The 14,433-nt window shown below is 32.2% G+C and overlaps 1 protein-coding gene across 1 annotated transcript in view; it reads left to right on the top strand.

The window, feature by feature from the left end:
- The window catches only part of LOC139485993 (polypeptide N-acetylgalactosaminyltransferase 5-like), a 32,427-nt gene extending 23,044 nt beyond the window's left edge, over positions 1 to 9,383 (top strand). Inside the window, exons 10-12 of the mRNA XM_071270676.1 lie at positions 332 to 430; positions 1,732 to 1,860; positions 8,576 to 9,383. Coding sequence (XP_071126777.1) covers positions 332 to 430; positions 1,732 to 1,860; positions 8,576 to 8,737 — 390 coding nt within the window. The 3' untranslated portion in view covers positions 8,738 to 9,383. The remainder of the gene's footprint in view (positions 1 to 331; positions 431 to 1,731; positions 1,861 to 8,575) is intronic.
- Positions 9,384 to 14,433: the final 5,050 nt, after the last annotated feature.

Raw genomic sequence — 14,433 nt, 5'->3', positions numbered from 1 at the left:
CTACATATTTATGAAGAGTAACGGTATATATCACCCCAAATAAGGCGTGGTTTGTGAAACAGCTGAATTTACAAAATGCAACACATAATCCCTCATAAAAGGCAGCAAATAATTACATACTTTCATGTGCAAAGAAAGAGTTAAAACTTGAATCAAGTGCAAGCAGTTTACAAGCAGATGATTTATCTTTGAAAAACACTTTAAACGTTGTTGTTAAATTAAAACTGTAGAAAGGAAATATACGAGGGCAACATTTAGCTTGATAGCTGAAATAGTTGCAAGTATTATTAGAGGAATTGTTGTTAAAACTTATGTAACGATATATTTTCAGATAAGAGCAAAGACTCGACCTTACTGCCTTACAGGCAATTGTGATTATGGACAAGTAGGGAAGCCCCTTTCAATGGAAAACTGTTCAGTAACACAAAATGTAAGATTGATAGTAACTTTTATGTCATTAATTCTAATCATTATCATTTTTGTAACATTAGCTGATTTTTGCTTCATGTAATTTATTATATTTATTGCTCAAACTTCATTTTAGTGAGTAGTATAATTATACAAATAAATTGATTTGTATATTATAATGAAAATTCTTTTCTTATTCGAACGATCAACTTGACCTGGTTTGTTATACATATAGATTTGAAAATTAGTTTTGAGAGATAAGTGTATCATGCTGACTTATTATATGTCAGCATGGTACAATTTTGTCTAAAAACTTATTTGCAGATCTATAATATATCTAGTTAGCAGACTGTTTCAATCTTTCTACAGCCCTACGGCATTTGAACGTCAATATTTCACTAAAATTGCGTTTGTTGGAGAAAATTGTGATTCTTCCAGGTATGACTTTTGGGGATAGTAACATGACTAATGTATTATAGTTATAACATACGGATTTAGTTTGCGTTTGTTACGACTTTTCATGATGGAATTGTTTACAAAAGAACCAGCTCTGTGATTAATTAGAAAAGGGGGAGATGAAATATCAATCATAGATTCAATACTAAAAATGCAAGTAAATATATATCCTAAAGGAAAAAAATAAGGATTGTCCAACAACAGTTCATACTTTGAAACAAAAAATACTTTATCATCACCGTTTTCGGTAGGTGGAGTGTGAAGCGCCCACAAAGATGTTTAATCCCGTCATAATTATTATGTGTATTTCCGGAAGTTCGAATTTCGATTAGTATAGTTAAATGTTCTCTGTCATTTTTTTTTTATCGTACTCTTAAAACCGTTTCGCATGTTGTCATGCATTTGGTAGGTAACTTTACTGTATGTGTTTGGCTCAATTTTGTAGGTCCCACGTTTGCAAATCGTTGCTTACATTAACATCATTAGAACTATGATTAATGGTCGTCTCTAATACAATCATTTCTTATCTCCTGACATTTGAAATGATTGAGTAAATCGAACTCAAAATAATAATTTAGTGTTTTTAGCATGACACTTTTCTGACAAAGCAATAGCATCTTTGAAAATTTCTCTAAATTTGAAATATTAATTAAAAAATGAAAGTCGTTAGTAACATAATCATTGTGTGATAAATGAGGCCTGCAAAGCTTCATAAAAAAGCATAAATTCTCTAATGTTTACAATCCTTTGTCTGTTTTGTTGTTGCTTTATAGATCAGAAAACAAACATGAGAAATTATATAACAACATTTTCAAGACCGCAAAATATTATCACAGATACTAACATTGTATTTCCTCTATTCTTTAGCTATGGTATATGACTACAGCCAGAGAAATACGACGTGACTATGGGTGTTTTGATTACAGTGGTAACCCTGTCATACAAGTTCAATCCTGTCATCAGATGGGCGGTGACCAAGCATGGGAGTTTAGAGAGGTATGATCTTAAATTTTAACATTTTCGTTTTTATCCTCAGGATTTCTGAATAATTAACAATACAGTTGTTCTATTGCTTTTCAGCTGTCGATTTAATGACATATACATGTATGCAAGTTAATAATCTAACAGCAATTACTATTCATAAGTAAACGTATAAAATTTTCCTCTATACACGTTATTATAATGAGAAAGAGCAAAAACTGGTCGGCACGGCCCGAGTTTTTATAATGAGTCTGGAATAATGCCATGTCTTTCTGTAAACTGTTGCAATGTGAATCAACTCATATAAAATCCAGCTTAATATAAAGCAGGGTTCATATTCATATTCATATTCATATTGCACAAACGGCAAAAATTTAGCTTGTCTTGAATATGCATTTTGTTTGTCAATTAGTGAATAGTCGTCATCATAGTTTTCCTCCTTCTTCTCGTGTATATTTCTAAAATCAATAACACAATAACCCTACTAAAAGGAAAAACGGTACTATTTATTCTGCCATAGGCGACAATACTAAAGTTTTATAAATTTGCAACTTTTTATGATAAAAACCTGGATAAAACAGTAATATGAAGTGTTAATACTTTATTATTAAATATTCGAAAGAAACCAACAGAAGTCAATTAAAAGAGGGACGAAAGATACCAAAGGGACAGTCAAACTCATAAATCTAAAACAAACTGACAACGCCATGGCTAAAAATGATAAAGACAAACAGAAAAACAATAGTACATATGACACAACATAGAAAACTAAAGAATAAACAACACGAACCCCACAAAAAACTAGGGGTGATGTCAGGTGCTCCGGAAGGGTAATTATAAGCAGATCCTGCTCCACATGCGGCACCCGGGATACGATATACCAGATAAAAGATACCCAAATTCCAACTACTCCAGATTACCTTCGTTAAATAAATGTAAACAAATTGTAAGACAAACTATATAACATATGATCATAATAAAAAAACAACAAATAGTAAGTGTGAATTTTGCAATTTTTTGTCATGGATTTATAAGGACAGTTCAACTATGTATCAACCGGCCAACGAATTTGCATTCATCGACAATATCTCATTAATGTCCAAGATAAAAACATTGAAGGGCAACCATCATATGTTTTCTCCAAATGGCAACTGGGCTACCAGACGCCAACTGTGATAAATTCAGCAAAATGCTAGCAAACTCCGTTTGTCAGAATCGCCAAACAAAATTTATCAATCCATGACAAGCACTTACTATTGTTATTTGCAAGTGGGAATAGAAGGAATAGTATTTTTAAAAAGTGGGAATAGGAGGAAGACACCAGTTCAAAATAGTATATCAAAACATACTTTAGAACAGTTAAAACGGGGTATATCAACTGTACTATGCAACAGTTAAAACGGAGTGTATCAACTATACTATACAACAGTACAACTATAAACAACGTGTACAACTCAACATTTATTCACTTGACTGTATTTACAACTTACAACAAAATTGTAAATTCAACAGCACTGTTCAACTTATTGCATGTTTATAAAAACTGCATAAATTTTGAACTAAATTACAAAAATAAACCAATAAACCAAATGTCATTTTATTAAACCAAAATTAAAAATTGGGAATTCTAATGTAGCTCTGGAATGATGAAGACATCCCGCGCCCAATGGTTTTATCTAATTTCAGAGTTACAAGACAAAAAGACTGATGTCGCTTCTCTTATTCTATACGAATGGGTATTAAATAAATGTGTGTCTAAACTCAAAAACTGGATTCCAATTTGAATGTTTAAATCCATTTGAAACTGAACTCTTATAAAGATTTCCCATTAGTATGTAATAAAAGAGGATCACTTTTTAGCTCACCTGGCCCGAAGGGCCAAGTGAGCTTTTCCCATTACTTTGTGTCCGTCATCCGTCGTCCATCGTCCGTCGTCGTCGTCCGTCGTCCTAAACTTTTACAAAAATCTTCTCCTCTGAAACTACTATGCCAAATTAAACCAAACTTAACCACAATCATCATTGGGGTATCTAGTTTAAAAAATGTGTGGCGTGACCCGGCGAACCAACCAAGATGGCCGCCATGGCTAAAAATAGAACATAGGGGTAAAATGCAGTTTTTGGCTAATAACTCAAAAACCAAATCGTTAAGAGCAAATCTGACATAAGTAAAATTGTTTATCAGGTCAACATCTATCTACCCTGAAATTTTCAGATGAATCGGACAAACCGTTGTTGGGTTGCTGCCCCTGAATTGATAATTTTAAGGAAATTTTGCTGTTTTTGGTTATTATCTTGAATATTATTATAGATAGAGATAAACTGTAAACAGCAATAATGTTAAGCAAAGTACGATTTACAAATAAGTCAACGTGACCGAAATGGTCAGTTGACCCCTTTAGGAGTTATTGCCCTTTTTAGTCCATGTTTAACCATTTTTCGTAAATCTTAGTTATCTTTTAAAAAAATCTTCTCCTCTGAAACTACTGGGACAAATTAATCCAAACTTGGCCCCAATGATTATTGGGGTATCTAGTTTAAAACATTTGTGGCGTGACCCGGCCAACCAACCAAGATGGCCACCATGGCTAAAAATAGAACATAGGGGTAAAATAGGGTTTTTGGCTTATAACTCAAAAACCAAAGCATTTAGAGCAAATCTGAGATGAGTAAAATTGTTTATCAGGTCAAGATCTATTTGCCCTCAAATTTTCAGATGAATCGAGCACCCCGTTGTTGGGTTGCTCCCCCTGAATTGATAATTTTAAGGAAATTTTGCTGTTTTTGGTTATTATCTTGAATATTATTATAGATAGAGATAAACTGTAAACAGCAATAATGTTCAGCAAAGTAAGATTTACAAATAAGTCAACGTGACCGAAATGGTCAGTTGACCCCTTTAGGAGTTTTTGCCCTTTTTAATCAATTTTTAACCATTTTTCGTAAATCTTAGTTATCTTTTACAAAAATCTTCTTCTCTGAAACTACTGGAACAAATTAATCCAAACTTGGCCACAATCATGTTAAGGGTATCTATTTAAAAAAAAATGTCCGGTGACACGGCCAAAAATAAAACATAGGGGTCAAATGCAGTTTTTGGCTTATAACTCAAAAACCAAAGCATTTAAAGCAAATCTGACATGGGATACAATTGTTTATCAGGTCAAGATCTATCTGCCCTGAAATTTTGAGATGAATCACACAACCCGTTATTGGGTTACTGCCCCTGAATCAGTAATTTTAAGGAAATTTTGCTGTTTTTGGTTATTATCTTGAATATTATTATAGATATAGATAAACTGTAAACAGCAATAATGTTCAACAAAGTAAGATTTACAAATAAGTCAACTTGACCGAAATGGTCAGTTGACCCCTTTAGGAGTTATTGCCCTTTATAGTCAATTTTTAACCATTTTTCGTAAATCTTAGTTTTCTTTGACAGAAATCTTCTCCTCTGAAACTACTGGGCCAAATTAAACCAAACTTGGCCACAATCATCTTTGGGGTTTATAATTTAAAAAATGTGTCCGGTGACCCGGTCATCAAATCAAGATGGCCACCACAGCTAAAAATAGAACATAGGGGTAAAATGCAGTTTTTGGCTTATACCTCAAAAACCAAAGTATTTAGAGCAAATCTGACATGGGGATAAAATTGTTTATCAGGTAAAGATCTATCTGCCCTCAAATTTTCAGATGAATCAGACAACCCGTTGTTGGATTGCTGCCCCTGAATAGGTATTTTAAGGAAATTTTGCTGTTTTTGGTTATTATCTTGAATATTATTATAGATAGAGATAAACTGTAAACAGCAATAATGTTCAGCAAAGTAAGATTTACAAATAAGGCAACATGACCGAAATGGTCAATTGACCCCGTAAGGAGTTATTGTCCTTTTCTAGTCAATTATAAACAATTTTCATAAAATTTGTAAATTTTTATTAACATTTGCCACTGAAACTACTGGGCCAAGTTCATTATAGATAGAGATAATTGTAAGCAGCAAGACTGTTTAGTAAAGTAAGATGTACAAACACATCACCATCACCAAAACACAATTTTGTCATGGATCCATCTGCTTCCTTTGTTTAATATTCGCATAGACCAAGGTGAGCGACACAGGCTCTTTAGAGCCTCTAGTTTCAGGTCTCATTTGCAAACTATGTAGAGGACAAATCTCATATTATTTATTTTTATCAACAAACTTTTTACAGTAACAGATCTCCCTTTTGATCAGGGTTTGAAAAAAAAATATAGTAACAAAAAGCTGATTTTACATTATCAATATAAACATCTCGCCTATGTTCAACATTTGATGTAGTGGCAAGTTCATTCACACGTAAAAATGCAACAAAAGCGAAGTTAAATGCTGTTTGAAGCCTTATAATTTATATTTCAAATTGCCACAATAGCCAAATTAACAGAATGAAATTCATTTAAAATGCATAAAAAGATTACCAAAGCATAGGTATTATTTTCAAATAAGTGATGTCAACTAATAAAACTTTGTCCCAATTATATGGCTATTGTAAAAATGTCCATGATCCATTTAAATAAACTGCACAACCCAATGAAAAACCACTTGCACTGTCAGCATACAAATGTAAATCAGCATTATAAAAGAGTTCATTTACATTAATCGACTATGTTCCTCGAGCCTTAATATTAAACTTGTCTGGATGTAGTTCTGAAAATATGTAAATTATCTTTTGTTAAAACTTCCGTTTGGGTTTTGTCTATTAGGTGAGTTGTTTAGCAAATGTGCAATGTCATTCCTATTATACCTAGATTGATCAGTATCAACTTCATTATCCGTAAATCGACGACATCTTAAGGAAGAATGATCCAAACCACATTTGAGACATGCATGTCTGTATTGTCAATTGCGTTTATTGCAAAAACCTTTAAAAACAAAATCGTAGCATTTATAACTAACATCAGCTTGTTGTTGTTTTTGAGTATTGGTAGTTAAAAGACGTAACCACAAAAAAACATCTATGGAGGACCATTTCTTTTTATGATCCGTTATTACCCTTAAACGGGATTGTTGGTCATAAGAATACCATTTTTCAAAAGAATGATTAGCTGCTGCACCCCTTAATATAGACAAATACGAGAAAAGTTCATTTGCCTTTCCAAGATACCTTTTGATAAGAACCTGGGCATAGGCAATGAATGAATCAATATAATCTACAACAGAACTAACAGTATGTTTTTTTAACTTTGTTCGGAATAACTAGCATACCCTCATTAATGCTAATTGTGCTTTCGTGATTTGTTTGGCTGTTAACATTTTTACGATTCATAAGAGACAAAGTATTCAAGATTTCAAAATTTATCCTTAGTTTTTGGCTTATAAATATGTCAACTTCATTAAAAGTCGGTAACATTATAGGTTCATTATAAACTTCATTAACCTCACCTAAGACAGCTAATTGCGGCTCATTCATTCGCATGTCAACTAATTTCGGGTTCATCAACCCGCAGTCTTCTTTCTATATATGCTTCTTGCTCTACATCAGCTGGCGGACGTCTTCCCACATTTCTGACAACTGGTTGTGGCTGTTGTACTTCCCTAGGAGCTCTCCGAACCCGTAGCTTCTGACCTCTAACCGGGTCCTGTCGGCGACGTCTACCTCTACCTCTTGGCATTGTTATAACTACTTATGTCTGAATCCACCTGTTCTTTTTTTGTGTTCCTTCAGAGTTCAAATCACACACTGAACAAATCACGAAAAGCATGCAACTTTATACCAAATAAAAGCGGGAAAACCGCTTATGAAAAATGTAGGTTAACAAAAGACGCTTAGGTCCATCAAAATTAAAGAAAAAGTTAACTCTGGTTTAGCAGACGATACTCTCAATTGATTAAATTGATTTAATGCTGAATGATTAAATCTTATTTTTCTGTTTTAATAGAAATAGAATCATGACCAACTTCCAACGGAGCTTGTTTATGTTATCCATGACCAACGTAATTTTACACCAAATTTATGAAATTTTGGAAGACTTTTTGAAAAATTCTCTAGAATATATTTCAAAAGGTTTCAAAAGTATATTGTAAATATACACACTGCAGTTATTGATAGATAAATAAAAAAATATATTATACCCTTACATCCAATCACAGCGGTCCTAAGTTTACTTCCTTCACCTGCCTTTGGTACAAAAAAGGCCAACATATTTATGGGGAAATGTAATTTTTCTCTAGTAAGATAGCAATTGGTAAGATTATAACGTCGCAAATATAATTGCTATAGAGAACATTCCAGCTAATTGTAAGAATATATGTGGTAACGTCAATTTTAAAATTGATAAAAAGGTTAATATTTATCTTTATCACATACTCTCTTACAAAAAAACATTTAGCTAATGAGAGATATCAAAGTAACATGTGTTGTCAGCACAAACATATTACAGTTTCTATTTGAGAAATGAAGCTTTTGCAAATAAACTCATCATAGATACCAGAACGAAGTTGACGCGTTTGCAAATTACTTTTTTCGTGGCATGGAAGAAAGAATGTATAATTAGAATGGCAAGTTTGTTAATCGCTTTATAAAATTTCATTCCAGACCATATTTAATTATTTCTTGTTTATGTGTCAACACCAATTTTATTTTATATTACATGTAATCACAACATACACTGTGCATGTTCAGAATCTCAATACTCTAAATATAATGTTTGCTTTAAATAAGTTCTATCTAATTTTATTTGTATTCTATTTAGGACAATACACTATACCATGTGCTGACAAATAAGTGCCTTGAAATTTCACAAGATGGAAAGAAATTGTTTATGAACACTTGTTTAGGAACAGATTATCAAATTTGGCTTTGGAACAGAACACGACCAAAAGGAGCAACCAGGAACTGGAATTCAAGAGATTAACTTCATTGAATAACATTAAATATTCAAATGACATGCTACTTACAAATGTATATATAAAACAGAGAAATTGTGATGTAAAATGCTACTTAACTTCCAAATTAACTTTGTTTATCTGTCCATGTACAGGAAGCTCTTGACAATATAAACAAGATAACTCATTTTTTAAACGATGAAATCGAGTGTTTGTTCTGACTTTTTTTATTATTTAATTTTGATATAAATTGATGATTTTTTACACTATTTTTTTGTGCCGTTTTTACAAAAGTGACCACCATCTCTTTGTAATTGTACATGCTTTGATATAATTCATGACATTCAAACGAAATTCCAAAATTAATACTTCACACAATTTTTTTTAAATATCTCACTATGACAAAAATGTACTTATTTCAACATATTCAAAGCCCTATAAAATATTTCAAAACACTTTACAAAATCAAATGGACAATTTGATTCGATGTCATGGTTTTATACCCGTCTTCTACTAAATGTATACTTGTTAGAGAGTGTCTTTATGTGTGTGAAAGTAACATTATTCATGTTAATTTGTGTGTGTCTTTCTTTTTTGTTATTACATCAAAGAAAGAAAATCATTACATGTATTTCATTTAATCATTTTGTCTATTAAATAATTTTCAAATTGTCAGTTTTATTTACGTTCTGCATTTCTGGCCTATGTGTTTTCAATCGGATAATTTAAAAATGTCAATGTTTTGCCCTTTATTATCTTACTGTATGGTATGGTTTTTTTTCGATGCTGAAGTTTCGATGCTGAAGGCTGTACGATCATTTATCATCCTTACATACCAATTCACGTAAGACACTTATCTATATTCATATGACCCTGTTTTACTATCAAGCATAATTGCACCAAAACCGTAGATATAGCATGAATATCAGTTAGGCCAAATAATCAATCGAAAATGAACTGACAATGTATCAATTATACATTATCTTTTCTTCTTATACACGTTATACGTGTGACAGAATAAGGTCATTTTATCATATTGTCAACCAGACAAATCTTTTATAGCAACAAAATACATGTTAGTTACGTAAATACACAAATAAAAATGATAACTAAGTCTAATGCAATTAATCATAAGTCTTCTAGACTAGAATACTTCCATTAATATACATGTACGTAATTACACAAATAAAAATGATAACTTAGTCTAATGAAATAAATCATAAGTCTACTAGACTAGAACAGTTTCATTAAGATACGAAAAGACACAGAAAAAAATTATAACTTAGTCTAATGAAATTATTCATAAGTCTATTAGACTAGAACACTTCCATTAAGATACGTAATTACACAAATAAAAATTATAATTTAGTCTAATGAAATTAATCATAAGTCTACTAGACTAGAACACTTTCATTAAGATACGTAAAGACGCAGAAAAAAAATTAGAACTTATTCTAATGAAATTATTCATAAGTCTACTTGACTAGAACACTTCCATTAAGATACGTAAGTACACAAATAGAAATTATAACTAAGTCTAATGAAATTATTATAAGTCTACTAGACTAAAACACTTCCATTAAGATACGTAAATACACAAATTGAAATTATAACTTTGTCTAATGAAATTAATCGTCAGTCTACTAGACTAGAACACTTTCATTAAGCCCGAAGTAGATACATGTGTCGGACCATAGCACAAACAATGAATGCTTACAATAAATAAACTCATCATAGATGCATGTACCAGGATAACATTTTTTTTCATTTACGCCAGACGCGCGTTACTTCTATAAAAGACTCAGCAATGACGCTCGAATAAAAAAATGTTAAAAGGCCAAATAAAGTACGAAGTTGAAGAGCATTTAGGAACAAATATTCCTAAAACAAAGTTAGGTATGAATTATTTTTCTCGTAAAGAAGTTACTAAGGTTTCCGTTTTAAAGGCGTTTATTGGATTAACACAATTACAAACATTCAATTTAAACAAAAATGTTCGCCTTAATTTCTGACTCATCAGTATGTAAATTAAGAAGTTTGATGCACAACCCAAAACGGTAGACATTTTTAAGATTTCGGTTAAAAGTTTGAAGTTCTCTATGCTTATATTAATATTCCCCCAAATAATATTCAACACGTAGTTCATTGGTTCGCTGTACGGAGATGCACCTAGTAAAAGAAAAGGGAGATTATTATGAAGGGAGTTAATCAAACTCTCGTAGCATTCACTGTAATTGAGAATTAACGTGATCATGACGATTTCCGCTTTAATAATGTTATCGTAACAGTTTAAAGTTGGTTTTATTCTCAAAATAGCCTTACGGTAGTTTGTCTCAGTTAATGATGACAGCTTTTCAAATAGGTCCTCTATCATATTTTCATATTTTTCTTTGATTCTAATTTTCAGTTGCAGTCCATAATATTTGTAAATCTGGTTTTCAACATAATCGATTAGCCAATCAACGTAGTCCATATCAATCGATTTCGAATAATTCTTGTTCTCACATACAGTTTGTACTTTGTTATTCAGATGTTCGATATCGGAAATGTTTAAATCTGATAAAATAGTCGTCAAAACACTATCTTCAGCTCTTTTGAAGCAAACAGTGGACTCTTTCTCAATTTCGTCTTTTACTTTAGTCCATGCAATATTTTCCTTTCCCAGATCTGAAGCATAGGTCGTGATCACTGATGTATTTAGGACAAGTCGAGGTATTTCCGAAAGTATGAAAACTATCATCACTGTGACGATAAGAACACATGACTTCTTTTCCGACATCGAGGCTGAAGAATGTCTCCTTACTCGTTTTCTGCTACACAATATAAAAGTTATATAACATGATGATACTAGCATTGTACATAGTGAAAAAATCAATAGAAGATTGAATAAGATTGGATAAAATGTTAGAACGTAACCCTCAAGTATTCCGTTGGGTTTTGATATATAACACGCACTATCCTTCACAGGTTCAAAGGAAACGACTAACATTCTAGGTACGCTGATTGCTATTGCAACAAAAAACCAAATGCAACATATGATAACCGACTTTTTATTTGTTATAATTGTCATACTCCAGAACGGTTTAAGTACAGCGAACATTTTTTGTAGTCCGAGCGAAGCTGTCAAAAGAACAGAAACTAGATGGAAGCAGTCGGCTAACTGGGTAGCACAGAAGTGTATGACACACAGTGGGTATTTGATATCCAATAGATTTTTAGTATCTGTTATGTCAATATTGATGTCTCTGATTTCCTCTAAGCTGGCAATGGGTATGGTAAAATTGTTGTTGGAACCAGGTCTACCAATATTTTCATAATAACTTTCAAATATCGGCTCGAACCCATAAATACACAATGCAGTCAAGCTGTCGGCTACAGCAAGTCCTTGCATGACAATTGTTGATGGCGTCTTGATAGCCTTATCGGAAAGACCATAAAAGGCAAACAAATTCATAATAATAGCAAGATATGTAATACTTGGTCCAGCTATAATGTTCACTAAAAACGGGATCCTCGAGAATATAATGAAATACATCTTATCCTTTCGCCGGATATGCTAAGTACCAGTTTGTAGCTTTTAACATTGTTTGGGGTCTGGATTGGGTGTACAGAATAGAGAATAAAGCACCATCATATTATAGAAAAAAGACACGCAAACATAGAGAAAAATAGCCATAAACAATTTTGTCAAAAGAAATTAATGATGTGCTACAATATAAAGAATAATAGAAAAAAATAGACAAAATTTTCAAAGAATAGAGAAAAGATAATGACAGAAAAAATAAAAAAAATAAAGAACTGAAGACCCCCAGTCATACCTCATTATAGTTTAACATGTGATGTTATATGTTCATAAACGTGATACATGACATCGAATTATATAATTATATTATTAAATATTAAATGTTAAAATCATTATAAGTTCAAAATCTATGAAGTTTCAATGAGGAATTTACTAATTAAGAATTAAGACACAGAGAATTATAAATCTAAGTGCTAATTTTTCAGTTGTTTAGGCCATGGACAAATAAATAGAATTTCTTTATATAAGAAGGAGTAGATGATATAAAGACCGGTATTAAATTTTCATACAAAAATGAAAACTAAATAGTAATTATTACAATAATAACTAAGTTTTTAACATTAAAAAGTAATATTTCCGAATTCTGAATTCCGAATTCTGAATGCTGAATTTCGAATTCCGAATGCTGAATTTCGAATTCCGAATGTTGAATTCTGAATTATAGGAGAGCCTTGTCGGCTTTCGTATATAAGGAATATGTGCTCACAACAATATATGTTGAAGATTTATAATTTGACATGAAGTTAAGTCTACTATCGATACAGTTTGGTAGATTATTCTCCTAAGCTTGTGTTGTACACAAATATTTGATTTTTTTGTGTTTTAACGCCACTTTAAGCACCGCTTGTTGGCTATTTCGTGGCGGTCAGTTTGTATTGGTGGTGGAAGCCTGAGTGCCCGGAGAAAACCACCGACTTTCGATAGGAAAGCTGACAATCCTAATCAATTAAGATTGAAGTCGAGTGCACCCGTACGGGCGGGGTTCGAATTCACAACCTCAGTGTTGACTTGCTAGTGATAATAATAGTAACTACTTACACCACTCGGCCACCGAGACCCCTTGTTCACATACTTCATTCGAAACCGTAAGCTTTTTGCTTTCTTGATCATGAGTTTACGGTGAAAAAAAAGAATGCCTTGAAGTTTGCGATCGTGAATTTTCGTTTTTTAAAATAAAATTGAGAATGAAAATGGGGAATGTGTCAAAAAGAATTTAGTATATTTAGCAAAAATCATCTCAATCAATGTAAATTTCAGTCGATACGATATAGTCCGGCCGATTGGTGCAGATATAGAGCAAAATTGCTCACTTGATGAGGAAAGCATGAAACTTTGCACAGTAGTTCTTGGTTATATACCCTTTGATATCAGCTATGAACCCATTCTGAAAAATCCAATATGGCTGCCATTTTAAGATGGCGGGAAAACTTTATAAATATCAAGATTGTCCACAAGGTATTCTATATATTTTCGAATTTTAATTAATGATTCTTTAAAAATGGTCTCCATGTTCTTGAATTTGTTATCAGTTAATTTTAAAATATGAAAAAAAAAATTGTGTTATTTCTATAACACATACATTTGCATATATGACTGCATATATAAAAACAAATAATAGAATTCAAAATGTTAATCAATATGTTACGTGTTATTGTAATTGTTCTTTAAACGCTTTAAGTTTTAAAGGTTGGAATGAAAAAGGTTGACGCGAGCTGATTGAACGTTGATATAGGTCGGTTTAAAGTGGTGGAATATTAAGTTACTTATCTGAACGTTGATGCAGTGCCGAGGGCACCTTGTCTCGTGTCTCATCAATGCCACGTCTTTGTCATTTATCGCGTTTTCATCTGCCGTACTCACTTTATCGTCAAATTATTCTATGGCATCATTTAAAATTGTCAAGGGATAACTATTTCCTTTTCCAATTACGTGCGAAACCAATTCGCAATTAGTGAGCGAGCATGGTCCTCATATGCACTCCTCGTCAGCACTTTTATTAGTTTAAATGGTAACAGTCATATCTGAGTTTAGTTTTGCGGAACAGTGATGGTTCGTTTTATGCAAACTTGCTGAGTTAAAATCTCGTTTCCACTGCTACCAAATTCCGCATTTATCATTTTATTGTTGATGGTAAGTGTGGGA

Source organism: Mytilus edulis, chromosome 8 (assembly GCF_963676685.1).
Source record: "Mytilus edulis chromosome 8, xbMytEdul2.2, whole genome shotgun sequence".
Classification (NCBI taxonomy): Eukaryota; Metazoa; Mollusca; class Bivalvia; order Mytilida; family Mytilidae; genus Mytilus; species Mytilus edulis.
The sequence above is the reverse complement of the archived record's forward strand: the minus strand, read 5'-3'. Positions and strand labels throughout refer to the sequence as shown.